The following is a 19,304-nucleotide window of genomic DNA, read 5'->3' as shown; positions in this document are numbered from 1 at the left end:
CTAGACTATTACCTTCCTGGTTTCCCAAACTTTCTATAACATAAGTGAACAGAGGCAGTGCATGGAGGTTAGAAAGCACACACTCTGGTTTCTGAGTCCTCCTCCTTCTGCTCCCTGCTCTGCAGAGTTGGGACCACATAAGCTATCTGTGCCTCTGTTTCCTCTGGGCAGATAAACATTAGTAACTATGTAACAGAGCTTAGTCTATGGAAGGCATCATAGATCACATCAGTTATTATCATCATCATATTTACTTCTCAATCAGGAAAACAACACAATGCAAGTGATGTTCCACAGGCTTCAGTGAGAATAAACAGACTGTTTACGAATACATCAAAACCATAAGGCAATATGAGGGTTAGAAGGACTTTTAACTACTTGTTATGAGTCAAATTGTATGTCCCCCAAATTCATATGATGAAGACTTAATTTCCAGTCAGAATGTGGCCTTACTTGGATACAGGCTCTCTACTGAGTAGTCAAGTTAAAATGAGGTCATTACATGATTCCCCTGGCAATCCAGTGGTTAGGACTCTGTGCTTCCAAGGCAGGGGGCATGGGTTCAATCCCTATTCAAAGAATTAAGATCCCACATGCTACATGGTGTGGCCAAATTAAAACAAAAAGCTAGGTCACTAGGATGGACCCTAATCCAATCTGACTAGTATCCATATACAAAGGAGAAATTTGACCACAGAGATAGATATGCATAAAGTGAAGACAATATGGAGAGAGCCGGAGACAACTGTCTCAAAGCCAGAAAACTCCTGAGGCCACCAGACGCTAGAAGAGAGGCCACACTAGCCCCTTCCTTCACAGTACCTGACAGAAACGAACTCTGCCAGCACCTTGATTCTGGACTTCTCATCTCCAGAAATGTGAGACCATAAACTTCCGTTGTTTAAGTCACCGAGTACATGGGGCTGCCCTGGTGGCTCAGGCGGTAAAGAATCCACCCGCAGTGCAGGAGACATGGATTCATCCCCAGGTTGGGAAGATGCCCTGGAGAAGGGAATGGTAACCCACTCCAGTATTCCTGCCTGGAGAATCCCACGGACAGAGGAGACTGGAGGGCTACAGTCCATGGGGTTGCAAAGAGTTGGACATGACTGAGCAACTTTGTAACAGCAGCCCTCAAAAACTAATACACTATTCACTCCCTAGGTTACAGATAAGAAAACTGAGGCCCAGTAGCACACAGTGATCTGCTCAAGGTCATGTGGGTGGTAAATTCCAAGTCAGGACCAGAACCTACTTTTTCTGGCCTGTAGAATAAAATGCATTGTATTATAAAGGGCTGGTAATAAAAAGAAGGAGGTGGCTTTAGATACCAAGACTTTAGCTGCGACTTCTAGTAAAAATCTGCCAGGGAAGATTCCAGGACGTAACAAACCCCAGGCTGTCCTCTCGGTCTGAAACCACACTTACAGGTCAAAATCATCTTCTGAGTGAGGAACAAAAGAGGTCCAATTGCTCTTCTCTGGTACTTCCGAATATCTGAGATCCATCAGTGGACAAGCATTTAGGTAGCTTCTTATCACTCATATTTAGGGGTAGGTGAAAGTGTCCAACATTTAGCAATGAAACCTAACGTTTCTTGCTCCCCCGCTGCACCAATGCCCACCTCAAATTTTCCTACCTGTCTGTGCAGCCGCAGGTGTTCAGTAAGTGCCCTGACCCTGTCTGACTCTCTCCCTCCTTCCTCCCCCTCTCTCCATTAAGCAACAAGATAAATAACTTTGGTCCACACTGATCTTTTTTTTTTTTTCAGCATGGAAAATTTACAAATTTATTGCAGGAAAGCGCAGAAAGCATTCAATAAAACAGGAAGCTTTGCTGCATTATCCTAACAAAATGTCCAATTTAAAATTAGTATATTACTCTTACATAAAATAAATAATCAATTATCTTATATCAAGTAACAGAACAGTAAAAAATGTCCACTTTAATAACATGATGATAAAAGACATGACATGATGAGGTTAATATACTTATAAGGTCGGCTTTCTTCTGTTTATCACTTGACAATGTATTCAACGAAACGGAAGTCCTAGAATAAGTTTTGAGAGTCTATTCTTCTATGTGTAGACATTTTCAGTTGTTAAAATTCATGTAGTAAGTTGAAGTTTTATGGCTATGTTATAGCTATTTTAGGATCAACAACATTGTGGTTGTATTAATTATTTTAAAAATATCAAAATAATAACAGTGTTGATTTACTCACAATTTCCTTAAATCTACTTAAAATTCAATGATGTCTTACTTTTTCCATTCTCAATGCACCCATTAAATTTTTGTTTCCTTTTTTTGGAAAGAGCTTATGTTCCTTTTTAGCACTTCCCTTTTTTCAGGTGTTGGGCTAAAGAGGTATGTGTTGTTCCACTTAGTCCTCTCAACTTCAGAACATAGATAATGGTTTGCTCTTTCAATGCACAGGCTGGAGAAGACATCATAACCTCTACGGAAGGGAAGCATGGTGAGCCAACATGACCCTGCTGCCATCCTAAAAGCTGGGCACAATGATTTATTCATGGATCACCTTCTGTTTTCCCTGTCACTAGAACAGACTTCTTCCATCAGTCTAGTCCAGCCCACAGCATAGAGACCCAGAACGAGACAGCTGAGGAAGGAAACCCGGGTATACTAACGAAGGGCTTTTTGCTGCAGAAGGGTGAATTCTAGCCGCCCAGTGCTGGAAGCTGTGATGTCAGGGCAGGGGGCCTTTTCATGAGGCTGAAGAGCTGAGGGTGAAAAATGCACTGGAGAGCCTCATGCTACTTACAAGACGCGGAGGTTCTTAAGTCCAGCAAAATCCGTCTTGGTGATCCTAGTGATATTATTTCTGTCCAGGTCACTGCAATAGAGAACAAATTTGGGTCAGATTTTTGCAGGTTACAATTATGGTCTATTTAACCCAGACTGGCTCAGGCTGAAGGGATGTTGCTTGTTACAGGAGAAGGTAATTTCAATGATTAATGATATTCCCTACAGAATGCCCAACCTGGCTGAAGGACACTGTATGGAGTAAGTCAGCCCTTATGTATGTAGGAGAGCCTGGTATGTTTAGCTGCCTGGCTGGCTTCTGTTGAAGCCCACCTCCCCCAATATAATACAAGTGGGGCTGATCCCTCTTCCCAGCTCTAAGGAAAGGCACTTGATCCAGGCCAGGCTTATAAGCAAATTAACTCCCTGTGACCACAGTAACTGCTTCAGGAGTACACATGTGACCCAAATTCCCAATAGCTTGCTCTACACTGTAGTTGCCAGAAGCCATCAAGCTATACCATGAAGTGAGAACTTTCCAGATACAGATGGAAAGAGTCTGGCTCCTGGCGCCTATCCTGTGAGTAGCTGGATCCACCCATGCCTGATAACCAGATTCCTCTGTATTTGAGATTATGCGAGCCAATCAATACTTTCTCCCTTATATTTTGTCCTAAATCAGTTTGAGTTGAATTTTCTATCACCTGAAACCAAAAGAATCTTGACTACCTTGATACCCATCCAGGTACTTGCCGATTTACCAGCTAATATGCAGACTCTCTGAGGGCAAAGACCATATTTCATTTAACTCCATAACCCAACATAGCAGAACATATGCCTGGCAAAAGTAATCTCATACAACAGGTAAAGACAGCTATATGAACTACTCTGGCCCCAACTTGTAGGCTGAAGCTCCTGAAAATGGTCCCAAAGAGAAGACTGTGCCATGGAAAAGCTCCAAGCATTATGGTAGTATTGGTGTCAGGGAGAAGGAGGCCCCTTAGGTGGTAGAAAACCAGGATTAGGGAAAAATTAAAGCCAAGAATGAACCTGTTAACAATTGTATAAATATCTTGTCCACTAAAATTATCTAAGAAGACAGGGTTTTTTTTTTTAAAAAAGACCATGGATAATATGCTACAGTTCTTAATAATGAAGCCTGAGCAATTAATTCTTATTTACCATGTCTTACTGATGAGAAACTTTTCAGGGTTTCGGCCAAGTTGGAATCTCAACAAGGTATCTATAAATTGGCTTTGCATCCCTCCAGAACATTTAGGTACTGAGAAGCCATTTTCCCAGTAACAGATCCCACCCATACATTCAAGAATTCTTTGGTTCTCCTAGTCAGGTTCTAAATCTTGCTATTACGCCTCAGAAAGACCAGTGAGTTCTCAAGTTGCATAAGGTGACAAGGGAAACGATTTTCATATTCTAGCACTTTGTATAAGGAAAAATCAAGTTTGAGGAGGGATTACTCTTCTAATTTAAAGAATCATGTGCTGTGCTATGCTTAGTCGCTCAATCATGTCTGAATCTTTGTGACTGTAGCCCGCCAGGCTCCTCTGTCATGGGATTCTCCAGGCAAGAATGCTGGAGTGTGTTGCCATGCCCTCCTCCAGGAGATCTTCCCAACCCAAGGATCGAACCCAGGTCTCCCACATTGCAGATTCTTTACCATCTGAGCCACCAGGGAAGCCACTGAAATAAAAATGAAATGAGTCCTTAAACCATCTCCCTGGGGAACCACCTCCCTCCCTCATCCAGCTTTCCTCTATCTAAAGTAACAATCATTTAGGTTATTATAGAGTATTGAGCAGAGTTCCCTGTGCTATACAGAAGGTCTTTGCTGCTTATCTATTTTACTTTACCTTTTTATGGTTATCTATTTTTGGTTCAGTTCAGTCACTCATGTCTGACTCTTTGTAACCCCAAGGACTGCAGCACGCCAGGCCTCCCTGTCCATCACCAACTCCCGGAGCCTGCTCAACCCCATATCCATTGAGTCGGTGATGCCATCCAATCATCTCATCCTCTGCCGTCCCCTTCTTCTCCTGCCTTCAATCTTTTTCAGCATCAGGGTCTTTTCCACAAGTCAGCTCTTTGCATCAAGTGGCCAAAGTATTGGAGCTTCAGCTTCAGGATCAGTCCTTCCAAGGAATAATCAGGATTGATTTCCTTTATGATTGACTGGTTTAAATATCCTGAATATTCCTTGGAAGGACTGAAGCTGAAGCACAAATACTTTGGCCACCTGATGCGAAGAGCTGACTCACTGGAAAAGACCCTGATGCTGGGAAAGATTGAAGGCTGGAGGAGAAGGGGATGACAGAGGATGAGATGGTTGGATGGCATCACCGACTCAATGGATATGGGTTTGAGCAAACTCCGGGAGATGGTGAAGGACAGGCAAGCCTGGCATGCTGCAGTTCATGGGGTTGCAAAGAGTCAGACACGACTGAACAACAAGTTTTAAATACAGTAATGTGTATATGTTAATTCCAGCCCCTCCTCTGAGAAAAGTAAAGTAACAAAGTTTGCTCTCAAATAGCTTGTGAGGGAGAAAGTGTATTTAGACTTTTTAGACTAAGCTGAGGCTCGTCAAGGAAGAGCAAGAGTTAGACAGGGAAATAAAGAAGAGCTGTTCGTGCAAGGATTGGACACTAGCACAGACAGGCACGCGTGTGTGCTCATCGTCACCCCGAGCTCCTTCTTCCCTCCCATCTCAACTGGAATGGGTGCCTGGGGACCCTGACCACTGCGAATATGACAATGCAACTAAGGGTTTAATTACCAGGACACAGCATGGCATCTCAGCAGCTTGCATTACTGGCTGTGGCACTGATATTTTCAATTAACATTTATTTATGAAGGGCACAGTGTGTGGCTGAAATGCTGAGGACTTGGGGACAAGAGCTCGGGTGGGGACCGTGGGTTGGCTCAGGCACAGAGTCAGTGTTGGGAGGCTGAGCTTCAGAGGGAAGCAACCGTGAGCTTGAATGCCTGTCCTGCCACGTACCAAGTGACTTACAGGCAGTTCGTGTCATCTCCAAGGCTCAACTTCTCCATCAACAAAATGAGGGGGACAGCCTCGACCTCAAGAGTTTTCATGAGGGTTAAATGAGATGATGCATACACAGTGCTTATGAGGCACTTGTTAAATACTCAATCATGAAACCTATTGGTACTATAATTAGTTCAATTACATCCCCCAACCCTCCCATCCTCTCAGCCTTCACCGACAAACTTCCACTCTGAAATTTCAGGACACCTAGAGCAAAGGACCGTCCCACCCCAAATTATGTGCCTTAGAGGCAGATCCCAGGACTGCCCAAGAGGCTCTGCGGGTGTGCTCTTTCCTATAGGGGAAAGGTGGGGAGCATTCTGTGGCTAATCAATATTAACAGAATGACAGCACCCAGAGTGGGCCCCTCCAGCTGCCCCTCCCTTGCAGCCCGTCCATGACACCTCGTTTGCTGGTATCTGGCTGCAGACAGAGGGCAGGGAGAGAGTTGAGTTGTTCATCTTCCCCCAACGGCCTACTCTGCCTGATCACACACTTCCACAGGTCAGACAGCACACAGGCTTCAGGAAGCACAGGTCCAGGTTCAAGTCTCCCTCCCAGTCCCCACTCCGAGCCAGGAGTTCCTTCCTTAAACTCTCTAGGCCTCCACGCTTTGTATAACCCTCACCTACTGGCAACTCCCCCAGTGGCTCAGTAGTAAAGAGTCCACCTGCGATGCAGGAGCCTCAGGAGACACGGATGCAACCCCTGGGTGGGGAAGATCCCCAGGAGGAGGGCATGGCAACTCACTCCAGTATTCTTGCCTGGAGAATCCCATGGGCAGTGGAGCCTGGGCGGGCTACAGTCTGTGGGCTCACCAAGAGTTGGACACAACTAAAGCAGCTTAGCACACAAGCATGCTCCTCCTTGAAGATTTCGAAACTGTGAGGAGGACAGAGCCTGGACTACCAGCTTCTTGGCTGAATGTGGGAACAAAGGAAACTGACACTGAGAAAAGGCTGCTCCGCCTCACATGCTCGTCCCTTCCTCAGCCCGGCCATCCCAGGCCAGACTCCTCTGGACCTTTAGCCACATGTCTCAGCCTTCAGCTTTGTTCTTTGAGGAAATCAGTCTACTTTAGCCCAGTATGAGTTCTGGACCATGTGCAGGATGAATGATCCCATCTGGGATGACACTAGATGGGGACGCCATTACAGTGTCTAGATGGGAGATGGGGAAGTGGGGCTTCTTCAAAACACGTCTACAAAGATTTTCTTTAATACACTTGCCTTCAAGAGGTGAAGTCTATGCCCCTTTCCCTTGAACCTGAGCAGGCCTTTGTGACTGTGTAGGCAAACAGGACTATGGCAGGAGCAATGCTGCAGAACGTCTGAGCTAGATCAGAAGAGGCAGCAAGTGACTGACTGGCTCCTCCTTTGAGCGCCTGTGTTAGGGCCTGAGATGCCACATGAGAAGGTCAGAAGACCTGGAGTCCCCACTGGCGAGATCACGTGAGGGGACCAGAGACACAGAGAGACCTCTGCGGAGTCCTGGCTGGTCCAGCCCTGGCTGTTTGAGCCTTTCCTGCTTAAAGGTCAGACATGGTAAGTGCAGACACCTCTGAGATTCCAGCCCAGCTACCACCTGACTGTAACTTCTGAGAAACTCAGATCACCCAGCTGAACCATTCCTGAGCTCCTAGTCATAGAAACCATGAGAGACAATACTAAAGCAAGTGTGTATCTTAAGCCATTAAGTTTTAGAGTGACTCATTTTGCAACAATAGAGAGATGGACGAGAAATATTTAATGTATGAATATTTAATTGGCCATAAAAAATGAAACTCCATTTACATGACTGTCAATGGCATGTCCTTTTGGAGACTTGCCTGCCATTCTTGAGACCCTTGGTCCTGTCATTGTGGCCAGTGTTGGCTTAGAAGGGCCAAAGGCACATGTCGTTCTAGGGATGAGGTAAGAACTGGCCCTTGTCTCAGGCTCTGAGAAGTAAAGGTTGCATGATTAGGGTTGCCCATAGCTCTAAGCAGGGCTTAGGATGCCATGGGAATCATCATGGTATTATATTAGCAATCACAAAATGTCACTGCCATTCACTCAACAGTGGGGCACAGACTGGGAAGTCATTCACCAAGCCATTTTCCTACGTCTGATGCACAGAGACAGGCCACCTTTCCCAGTTTCCCGTGCAGGTAGGTGTAACCACGTGACTGCAATTCCATCACTATTACTTGAGTGAAAGTGTTAATTGCTCAGCTGTGTCTGACTCTTTGTGACCCCATGGACTGTAGCCCACCAGGCTCCTCAGTCCACGGAATTCTGCAGGCAATAATACTGGAGTGGGTGCCACATGAACAGAAGTAATATATGCCACTTTCAGGTCTGATCCATAAAACCTCCCGCCTCTATATTCTTTATTTTTCCTCATCTTGGGCAAGATTCAATCGATCCAAGTAGAGAACTCTGAGTGTGGCAGACAGAAAATGCCCAAGACCCTGAAAAACTGTGGAACACAGACTTTTCTCCAGTCCCTCCATTTACCCACATTAGACTCAGACATGTTCAAGAAATAACTCTTAAGTGACTGAAACTTGGGGACTATTTGTTACAGCACTCTACACTGAAGAATGCAATATCTTAGAGTCAGGAGCTTTTTATTCTTTATCTTTCCTTCTCTTTGCAACAGTTCTGGAAGGTAAGAACTACTACCACCCTTCAGTATATAAAATACTAAAGATTAGCTTTAAAAAGAGCTGATATTTGTTGAGCCAAACAATGCACCAGGTACTGTACCCAAAACTTTGTTTAGTCTCTCTAATCCAGCCAGCAATCATACGTAGTGGGTACCTTTATTATCCCACTTTCCACATGATAAAGCACCCTAGTTAGAAGATTTTATCCATAAGTCAACTTGCCACAAGGTCAAACAATCAGTAAGTGGCAAGGCTGGGATTTGAACCCAGGCTCCTTGAACACAGAGGTCATGTTTTTAGCCACCATATCATGCTGCCCAACTCCAACTAGGATCTGAGCATTTCCTACTGCATCAGGGTGTGTGTATGCTCAGTCACATCCAACCCTTTGAAACACTATGGACTGTAGTCTGCCATGCTCCTCTGTCCATGGGACTATCCGGGCAAGAATACTGGAGTGGGCTACCATTTCCTTCTCCAGGGGAACTTCCTGACCCAGAGATCGAACCTGTATCTCTTGCATCTCCTGCATTGGCAGGCAGATTCTTTACGAACTGCACCACCAAGAAAAACTAATGAATAAATAAACAGAACAGAACACAATAGAATTTATCATCATATGTCTTAAGGAAAGTGAAGGGATACCCCTAGTGGCTTTGCTGCTCCCCATTCATGCCAAGATGGTACACATTTTTATCCCATTTTCCCATAAGACCTGAGCCAGTGGAAGTGCTAAGCCCCCTTGCAAATGACAGGGGGAAATGCTTTTTGCTGTTTTTGCCCTTGTCTGGTTTCTACCATGTTCCTCATCATCCACCATGTTGCTTTCATAAATAGGCATCACCATGGTAAACCCTTGCATTGTTTTTCCCCATCCCCATTAGTGACTCATAAAGCAGTGCTGTGATGTGGAGCTCTGTGGTATTCTCACATCTGTTTGACACCTTGGGTGGGGTGGAGAGGAAGTGTAATTCAGAACAACACTGGAAAAAAATGAAACAGAAATGTTCTAGGGCAGACCACTGTCCTTATCTTGGCATGTGTATATTCATCCTTCTTTTGATTAACTCTGGCATTCTTGCAACATTTTCTTTTTGTCATTCATGGGATGAAGAAAGAAGCAAAGCCCAACCCCCAGTCCTGGGGTGGAGAAGCAGGGCTTCAACTGTAAATTCAGGAGATGAGCGTTTGAGTCCCTGCTTTCACTTCTGGGCTATGTGACTTTGAGAAAGTCACTTCACTTTACTGGGCCTCAGTTGTTGGTACTGTTGTTGAGACTTTTATAAAGTATGACCAAAAGTGCCAGCTCTACAGGATTACTATGAGATTCAAGAGATAAAGTATGTGAGGAAGTGCTTTCTATACAGCATTTGGAGTGGTTAAGTCTTCATCCACAGCCATCAATGGGTAGGGAAAGGATACAGAGGTATAGGTTAGGACTGGCTTCACAAAAGATGTTCATCTGTGATGATGAAACATACTGAGTCAGAGAACACACCATCAGTTCAGATCAGACTTTAAGACTACCAGCCCTCTGTATGGGCTTCCCAGGTGGCTCAGTGGTAAAAAAAAAAAAAACTTGCCTGACAATGCAGGAGATATGGTTCAATCCCTGGGTTGGGAAGATCCCCTGGAGAAAAAAATGGCAACTCATTCCAGGATTCTTGCCTGGGAAATCCTGTGGACAGAGAAGCTTGGCAGGCTACAGTTCATGGGGTCACAAAGAGCTAGACACAGCTGAGGGACAGAGCATGCACACAGGCAGCATGCTGTGTGTATGATCAGTATATATGCAGTGCTGCCTTCTGTGTTTCAGGAAAGAAAATAAGGTCTCAACATAGGGCAAACTCGTAAGTGCCACCCTACAAGGTAGTGGTTCCCTATTACAGGGGCATACAAGTGGAGAGTAGTTGTTGACTCATGTTGGAAATGATGCCTAGAGGGTATCTGTGATGGGCAGGAAGAAAGACTCAAGATCTAGAGTGTCCTGACAATTTTGAGACCTATAATTTTGAGACCTATTTGGAGGTCCAGAACCAAGTGGGCTTAAGAGTTATGCCTTGGTCCTTGTCATCACGGAGCTTGCAGTCTAGCTGAGGCGATGGACTAAGACTCACGAGATGCATAGAGAAGGACGTAAGAATGTGAAAAATCAAATGCTGAGAGATGTAATCTATTAGTAGATTGTGTGGAGAGTGGGCAAGCAGAGATCTGAGGGGACTGTTAGAGCAGGAACTCAGAAGACCCCTGGAGCAGACAGGGAGGAGGTGTGTTGGGGGTGGGGGCAGGTGGCGACAGCAGGGGCCATGACAGGGGTCACAGAGAAGTGGACGCTCTGAGGCCAGAGAGGGCCCACAGGCTCACAAGCCTTCAGAGGGGGTGATGCGCTCACATCAAGACCCCACGGCCCAGACTTCCCTGGTGGCTGAAAATGCACCTGCCGATGCTAGGGACACGGGTTCCACCCCTGGCCCAGGAACACTCCACATGCCATGGCACAGCTATGCCCGTGTACCGCAACTCCCGAGGCCCACTCGCTCTAGAGCACATGCTCTGCAGCAAGAGAAGTCCCCGCAGTGAGAAGGCCACACACTGCAACTAGAGAAAGCCTGTGTGTGACAGTGAAGTCCCAGGGCAGCGAAAAATTAAAAAAAAAAAAGATCCCATAGCCTGATCTGGGGACTACTGCTCAGGACAGGGTAGAAGGGGCTAGAATTAAGATGTTCCTTACCTAGCCTGAAGCGCTGTTTACAACCAGCAAAGAAGACGGTCTAACAAAGCCAGAAGGAGCTGGCAAGGGCGCTTTGGCCGAAGCTTGTGATTCACCTCTCTCTGCACTGGGAGGCTGGCCTGAATGCCACACTGCAGGGCTGGGCCCTGGGCTCTTACATCTCTTTGAGTTGAGCTGAGCAGGAGCTGGGAGAAAGGGAGCAGAGGGGAGGAGGGCATTCATCCTCCTGGTGGGCACCCTGAGAGGTCATCCAGGTTAGCTAGCATCACCACCAAAGATCACAGCTCCTCCTCACGACTGACCACTTCCTGCCTCAGAACATGCTGCCTTCTCTCCTCTCCTCTGAGAGGCTCCATCACCTCTGGTTTTGCTTCCCTGATCCACAGCCACAGCTCTGAAATAGTCGCTTGTGATGCTTTCGAACTATGGTTCTGGAGAAGACTCTTAGTCCTTTGGACTACAAGAAGATCAAACCAGTCAATCCTAAAGGAAATCAGTCCTGAATATTCATTGGAAGGACTGATGCTGAAGCTGAAGCCTCAATACTTTGCCCTCCTGATGCGAAGAGCTGACTCACTAAAAAAGACCCTGATGCTGGGAAAGACTGAAGGCAAATGGAGAGGAGGCAGCAGAGAGTGAAATGGTTAGGCAGCATCACCAACTCAATGGACACGATCTGAGCAAACTGCAGGGGAGAGTGGAGGACACAGGGGCCTGGCGTGCTGCATACAGTCCCTGGGGTCACAAAGAGTTGGAAATGACTAAGCGGCTGAAAACAACAACAAAATCAACCCTCCTCAGGCAATCCTAATTTGACTTTTTCCATCAGTTTTCTGTTTCTGACAGATACTTCATTCATTCATTCAACAAACATATCTTGACCATTAAGTTTCAGACCCTGGACTAAATGCTGTGAAATGGTTCAACTGGCATGATCCCCATCCTTAAGCAGTTAGGGTTAATGGGGAAGAGACAAAAAAAGGGTCAAATACCACAGGCTGTGGTAAGCATTCTACACTGGATAGTGAAACTGAAAGTTACTCATTCATGTCCGACTCTTTGCAACCCCATGGACTACACAGTCCATGGAATTCTCCAGGCTAGAACACTGGGGTGGGTAGCCATTCCCTTCTCCAGGGGATCTTCCCAACCCAGGGATCGAACCCAGGTCTCTCACATTGCAGGAGGATTTTTTACCATCTGAGCCACCAGGAAAGCCCAAGCGGTTTGCAAACATTTTCTTTAAAAGGTGAGATAATAAATCAATTTGATTCTACCAGCCATATTTTCTATGGCAACAATTCAACTTTTGTTTCCTAGCATGAAAGTGCTATAAAATACACAAACTAATGGGTGTGGCTGTGCTCCAATAAAACTTTATTTACAAAACAGGGTGAAGGCTGGATTTGGCCTAGAGGTTGCAGTGTACAGACTCCTGCTCCAGATGGTGCCAGAGGTGTAAGTAAAGGCTTATGGGAGAGTATGGAGGAAGGAGGACTGAGTAATCAGGTTTTCAGGGTCAAGAGAGGTTTCCGTGAAAAAGTAACATTTTAATTGAGACCTCAAGAATGACTTGGCCATGGCCAGTTTTGTTGGCATGGGAATATGTCGGAGGGAGAAAAGAGGATTCCAATAAAAGAAACAGCATATAAAAACCCCAAGGCATTGCCTCAGGATAACCGCAAGCAGATTTGTTTAGCTGTTACTTTTGGCATATTGCAGGGGAAAGAGGGACATTCCTTCTTTTCCCTCATTTCTTCATTACTTACTTCCTCCCTGTCCTTCTCCTTCTCCTTCCTTTTTTCTCCAGTATGTCTTTACTAAACACCTACTCTGAACCTGGCTCTGCGGTTGTGGCTAGGGATAGAGTATTGAACAACAACAAAGAAGTTCCTTTCAGGAGCTCTGTGACCCGGAAACTGTGTGCCTCAGACTGGGACTTGTGCCCAAATGGCCAAGACGAGAACCCAGCCATAACCCACAGTCTTCCGACTGGGACCACACACCTGGTCTCAGGATGTAATGACGCTCAGGTGCTTGATGTCTCATCCCAGAAAGAATTCAGTGGGAGACTAAGTGATAGGCAAGAAGTGAATTTATTTAGAGACAAACACAATCCACGGACAGAGTATTGTTGTTATTATTGTTTAGTCGCTAAATCGCGTCCGACTCTGCGACCCCATGGACTGCAGCACACTGGGCTTCCCTGTCCACTATCTCTCAGTTTGCTCAGACTCATGTCCATTGATTCAGTGATGCCATCCAACCACCTCATTCTCTGCCACCCCCTTCAGAGACAGCAGTGCTAAGATAGGGGATGGTAGCTTTTCTGGACTAGGTAATTTCATAGGCTAATGAGTGGGAGGATTATTCCAACTATTCTGGGGAACAGGGAGGGGACTTCTAGTAATTGTCCACTTTTTAGTCCTTAGTGGTTGGCTTTAGAACTGTCATGGTGCTGGTGTGTTTAGCTGGCTGATGTGTTACTGTGAACATATACTAAGGCTCAAGGTCTAGTGGATGTTGATTTGACCATCTGGTCTACCATCTTGGACCTATTTGGTTTTAATTGGTTTATGTCACATGGGTTTCCCTGGTGGTTCAGTGGTAAAGAATCCACTTGCCAAGGAAGGAGATGTGGGTCTGATCCCTGGGTTGGGAAGATCCCCCTGGAGAAGGAAACGGCAACCCACTCCAACACTCTTGCCTGGGAAATCCCACGGACAGAGGAGCCTGGCGGGCTATGGTGTATGGAGTCACAAAGAGTCAGGCATGATCTAGGGACTAAACAACAACGACAACAACAGTTTATGTCATGTCCTTGGGCTATATCATTCTTTTAAAAGTTTGTGCCCTGCTCCGCTCCTTCCTGTTTCAATTCCTGCCATGACCCTTGCTGTCACTTTTATTCTCTTGGAGAGTGTGGCAGACAGCTTCTAGGGCAGCCTCCACGGTCAGTGCCCCTTGGTGTTAGCAACTTTGTATAATCCGCTCTTGGTGAGCATGGACAGGGCCTGATGACTTGCTTCTTGCCAATATGATACAGCAAAAGGGACAGGAAGTCACCGCTGTGATTACCTCACATATGCTGTAGTGCCTATGTTGCTAGGGGACCCATTCTCTCACTACCTGTGATGAAGCAAGCAGCATGTTACGGAGGTCGATCAGGTGAGGGACAGAAGACAGCCCCTGCAAAATCCAATGAGGAACTGAGAACAACCAGCAAGAGCTCAGAGACCCCTGTCTAACAGGAGGCAAGGGACTGAGTTCTGCCAACAACCTCAAGAGTTTGGAAGTGGGTCCGTCCCAGTTGAGCCTTCAGATGAGACAACAACCCCAACCAACAGCTGAGTTGCAGCTTTGTGAGACCCTGAAGCAGAGATCCCCAGCTAATGCAAGGTAATAAATGGGAGCTGTTAAAGCTGCAAATTTGTGCAGTATTAGAAAACTAACACAGTGCAACACAGGCAACCACAAACAAACAACAAAACTATAGGCTATGGGGAAATAATCAGGAAACCATGCCACGGTAAGGTGGAGAGAAGGGAGGTGGGAGGAAGCAGGAGCACCAGCTAAGGTGACCAGGAGGGGCCTTTCTCACATGGAGAGATTTGGTCCAAGAAAAACGAAAAGCAGCAGCTAGATGACAGCACAGGCTGAAGGTACGGTTTCCAAGAGGAGGGACAGAGGCACAGCACACTGTGACTACAGAAAGCATCGGAAGAGTCTAGGCAACAGACAGGAGGTCCAGGTAACTGGAACAGAATGCCCCAAACGGGATATCGAGGGAGGGGTCACCTAGACAGTGCAACATCCTTGGGGCAGACTTCAGGCCCTCAGCAATCAGAACCACAGAGGGGTCAGGCAGGAAAATGATCTGCGGTGACAGCCCTCATCCTTTCCCTGACATCAAACCGGCTCCCTGTAGCCAGATCCATCTCCCCCAGATTCCAGCTTCTTTCCCGATGCAAGAGCATGGCAGCCGGGGGGGTCTCATCGTTTTTTTCAGCCTATCTCATTTAATTCTTTTTCTCTTTAAAAACTTTTACTGGAGTATGGTTTATCTACAATGTTGTGTTGGTTTCTGCTACACAGTGAAGTGGATCAGTTATCAGCTACACATGCACCCTTATCCTTTTAGATTCTTTTCCCATATCAGCCATTTCAGAGTATTTTTTTTAATTTATTTATTTGACCGTGGAGGTCTTAGCTGCAGCACTTAAGCTCTTAGTTGCAGTATATGGGACCTACTTACCCGACAAGATATCGAACCCAGTCCCCTCTGTATTAGGAGTGTGGAGTCTTAGTCACTGAACCACAGGGAAGTACCCATCTGTAATGAGTATTTACAAGAGTTCCCTGTGCTATACAGTAGGCCCTTGTTAGTTATCTATTTATATATGTGGTGGTGGTTTAGTCACTAGGCCATGTCTGACTCCACAGTGACCCCATGGAATGTAGCCCACCAGGCTCCTCTGTCCATCAGATAAGAAATACTGGAGTAGGGTGCCATTTCTGTCTCCATTTTATTAATGTATATAATGATGTGTGTGTGTCAACCCCAATCCCCCAGTTCCCCCAGTTTATCCCTCCCCCTACCTCCTAAATCTGCCTGGTAACTGTAAGTTTGTTACTTCTTTCAGTCCATACACATTGACTACCCACCCATCAGATCAGGAACCACGCTAGGTGCTCCATCGACACCTATGTCCCTGTTATTTTGGCCTCGAAAGCCCTCTCCTTATCCAAACCCTGTTACTCCGTTATGGGTTAACTGTGGTCCCCATGAGATATGTTGAAGTCCTATCTCCCGACACACATGAACGTGGTTTTATTTGGAAATCGGGTTTTGGTTGATGTAATGAGATTAAAAGAGGCCACGAGGGTGGGACTTCATCCAATATGACTGGAACCCTTATAAGATGAAGAGACAGAGACACAGAGGGAGGACACGTGATGACAGAGGCAGAGGCGGGAGTAACGCAGCTGCAAGCCGAGGACCACCAAGGAGCACCAGCCACCACGAGAGCTGGGGAGAGGCAAGGAAGGACTGCACAGACATGAGGGCAACAAAGGGCTCTCCCTACAGACCGCAGAGCAAGCACAGCCCTCCCGGGCCCTTGATTTCAGACTTTCGCCTGCACGACCGTGACAGAATGTACTTCTGTTGTTTGAAGCCACCCAGTCTGTGGCATTTTGTTACAGGAATTCCAGGACACCAAAACACCCTCACTGCAGGCTTGGAGAAGCCTCCCATCCCTGCTCTCTGCAGGGCTCCCAGCCTCTCCATCCCATACTGACCTGTCCTTGCTCTGGACTTCTGCAGCATTCAGCCTCTGCTCAACTCATTTTGGTCTTTCACCACATTCCCTTCCACCTTGGGTGTTGCTGGCTGACTCCTGCATGTTTGCCTCTTCTCCCAAAGGAGTCTGAAGTTCTGTGGGAGCCAAGACCACAGACTCTATCCTCCCACCCCCTTCTTCCCAGACACGTCGAGTGAAGTGAGGCCTCTGGGAGACGTTCAGAGAAATGTACGCTAGTTTTCCTTGGATCCTGGGGTGAAGAGGTTTTTTTTGTTTTTTAAATATTTCACACTTTGCTCATTACTACTGTCAATGTTTTCCACAGTAAATATGTATTACTAATATACCCTCCCTTCCCTCAAAAAAAAGGAAAAATTGCAAAAAGTGATCCAGTTGAAATAAGACTCTCCTCATAGCTAAAGGGATCAGTTGGTGCTGGTTGCTCAGTTGTGTCTGACTCTTTGCAAACCCATGGATTATAGCCCGCCAGGCTCCTCTGTCCATGGGATTCTCCAGGCAAGAATATTGGAGTGGGTAGCCATTCTCTTCTCTAGGGGATTTTCTGAACCAGGAACTGAACCTGGGTCTCCTGCATTGCAGGCAGACTCTCAGCAGAGCTAAAGCCGTTCAAGACTCTGGAAAACTGGACAAAGGAAGATGTTCCTTGAAGACCCCAAGGGCAGTTCTTGGGAGCTACTCAGACTGGCCTGCCTTAATGAGTGTCTCTCTTTCTTGGCTTTCTCTCCCAGTCTAAAGGATCTAATGCCATCCATCCGTCTTCAACAGTGGAAGAGAAAAAGCAGCATGTGTTCCAGAACTGTCAAATTACCATCCCACCAGGCCACAGACAGCCATGTTCCCCCACAGAACACCCATCACAGAGTTCCTACCTCCTGCCTTATCTCTCCCGACTTGCACAACAGGAGGCATCATTCAATTATTCTCCAACTTTTTGCACTACATTCAGATCAGTTATAACCACATACAAGTTTAAAAACACATACACACATTCAGAAGAGAAATGGCTGAATATGATTTAGAAAACTGGCTTCACGCTACCTCAGTTGTTTGGGAACTAAGCCTCCCTGGGCTAAATGTCTGGCTTGGCAATACTCTCGCATATATAATTTTACACCTGCAGAAGTTTGCAGCCAGCACCGTGCAGACAGCTACCTGCAGGGAGGAGGGCAGGCCAGACAGAGGGGCAGCCTGGATGCTCAGATGTGGTGGAGAATGCGGTGGCAGATGCAGTGGTGGGGAGGGGCTGTGGGGAGGAGGGGGAGCATGGGGCTCCGCTGTCCTCTTCCTGTGACCCCTGTGTGCTCTGCTCAGCTTCACCTCCAGCAGGAAGAGGCGTACCTGGGCATTGCAGCTCTTTGTTGGAGGCAGTCGAGGAGAGGCTGCAAACAGGTAGCCCACAGGCCTAACTGGCCCACAGACACGTTTAGTCTGGTCCTCAGTATGACTTAACATCTGTCACTCAAACGCCAACTGGAGATCATTTCATATACAGATCTGGAATTCTGGCTTGTCTCCCCCAACCCAGATGATGTGACAACCCTGAGCTTTCATGGCCCCTGGAAACTGGAGCTAAAAGACAACTGCCCATTTTGGACTAGGACAAGTGCTCCGATATTCTTCAATCCTGTTCATCTGCTTCCCTCATCTATGTCACCTGCCTGGTCCTTACCGGCATGTGAGTTTGAGATCCCTGTTCCACAGGTTAATGCCTAAGAAAGCAGGCCCTGGCATCATTCTGGGCTCAGATCTTACCAGAGAGCAATGTGATTTCAGTGTGATTTCAGGCAAGCTACTGAACCCACTCCTAAGCTGCTGCTGCCTCATCTGTAAAACGGGTATAATAATAATCCTTAGCAGCTCCAAGGATGTTGTGAGGATTTAATGAGATGATAAAGTGATTCTAGCATAGGATTGGTCAAATAGTAAGTACTCAATAAGTAACCATTACCATCAATTTGATGATTATTCATGTAAAATGTGAGCACAAGTAAGATGCAGAAAGGGAAGGAGTGGGGAGGGACCTGGGGCCTAATTAACCTCAAAGAGGCACTTGATCTAATCCATACCTCTTCCCCTGGTTTTCCTAGTCCGCCCAAACACATCACCCTACCACAAAGCATCCACAGACATATCTCTCCATCCACAACACACACTCCAGACACTCCTCATTCTCAAAAAATAAATCCTTCCTGAATTATTCCTGTGATGACTTAAGGCAACTTGATCCAGTCTGAGCAGTAACCTCCAGGAGTTGACTATCAACTCAAAGGGTTACTTATGTCCCACTTTATCATGCCCAGAATTCTGAAACTCTTCCCAGAAGATCTATTCTCAAAACCCTTCTCCACACTGTATAGGAGAGCATATGAAAAAAATGACTCTGCAGCTCCCTGGGAGAAATAGACATCTCAGAAGAGACTGAGGTCAGCCTTGGAAAATGTGGCAGAAAACGGTGGGTACATAGGATGTCAGGGACAGTATTATGCGTTAATGACACAATTTCATTTTCTTCCTAGGGAAACATAGGATGAAATTTCCCAGCAGCCTCTGTACTATGTGGGGACCATGTGACTGATTTCTGATTAAAGGAATGTAGATGGAAGTGACAGATGCCAATTGTGGGCAAGTCTGTAAAACATTCTGCACAACATCACACTCACTTCCCTTCTCATGTCTTCCTGACATGTGTAAGCCACATGTCAAAATGCTGGTGTTCCAAGACGGAAGGAGCCCAGGCTCCTAAGTGACTGGAATACAGGCCACCCAGCCACT

At 46.4% G+C, this 19,304-nt stretch overlaps 1 protein-coding gene across 1 annotated transcript in view; it reads right to left on the bottom strand.

The window, feature by feature from the left end:
• The window catches only part of SLIT3 (slit guidance ligand 3), a 723,374-nt gene that overhangs the window by 666,340 nt on the left and 37,730 nt on the right, over positions 1 to 19,304 (bottom strand). Inside the window, exon 2 of the mRNA XM_070476865.1 lies at positions 2,783 to 2,854. Coding sequence (XP_070332966.1) covers positions 2,783 to 2,854 — 72 coding nt within the window. The remainder of the gene's footprint in view (positions 1 to 2,782; positions 2,855 to 19,304) is intronic.

This window comes from Odocoileus virginianus, chromosome 14, assembly GCF_023699985.2.
Source record: "Odocoileus virginianus isolate 20LAN1187 ecotype Illinois chromosome 14, Ovbor_1.2, whole genome shotgun sequence".
In the NCBI taxonomy this organism is placed as follows: domain Eukaryota; kingdom Metazoa; phylum Chordata; class Mammalia; order Artiodactyla; family Cervidae; genus Odocoileus; species Odocoileus virginianus.
This window is presented reverse-complemented; position numbering and strand designations above follow the sequence as displayed.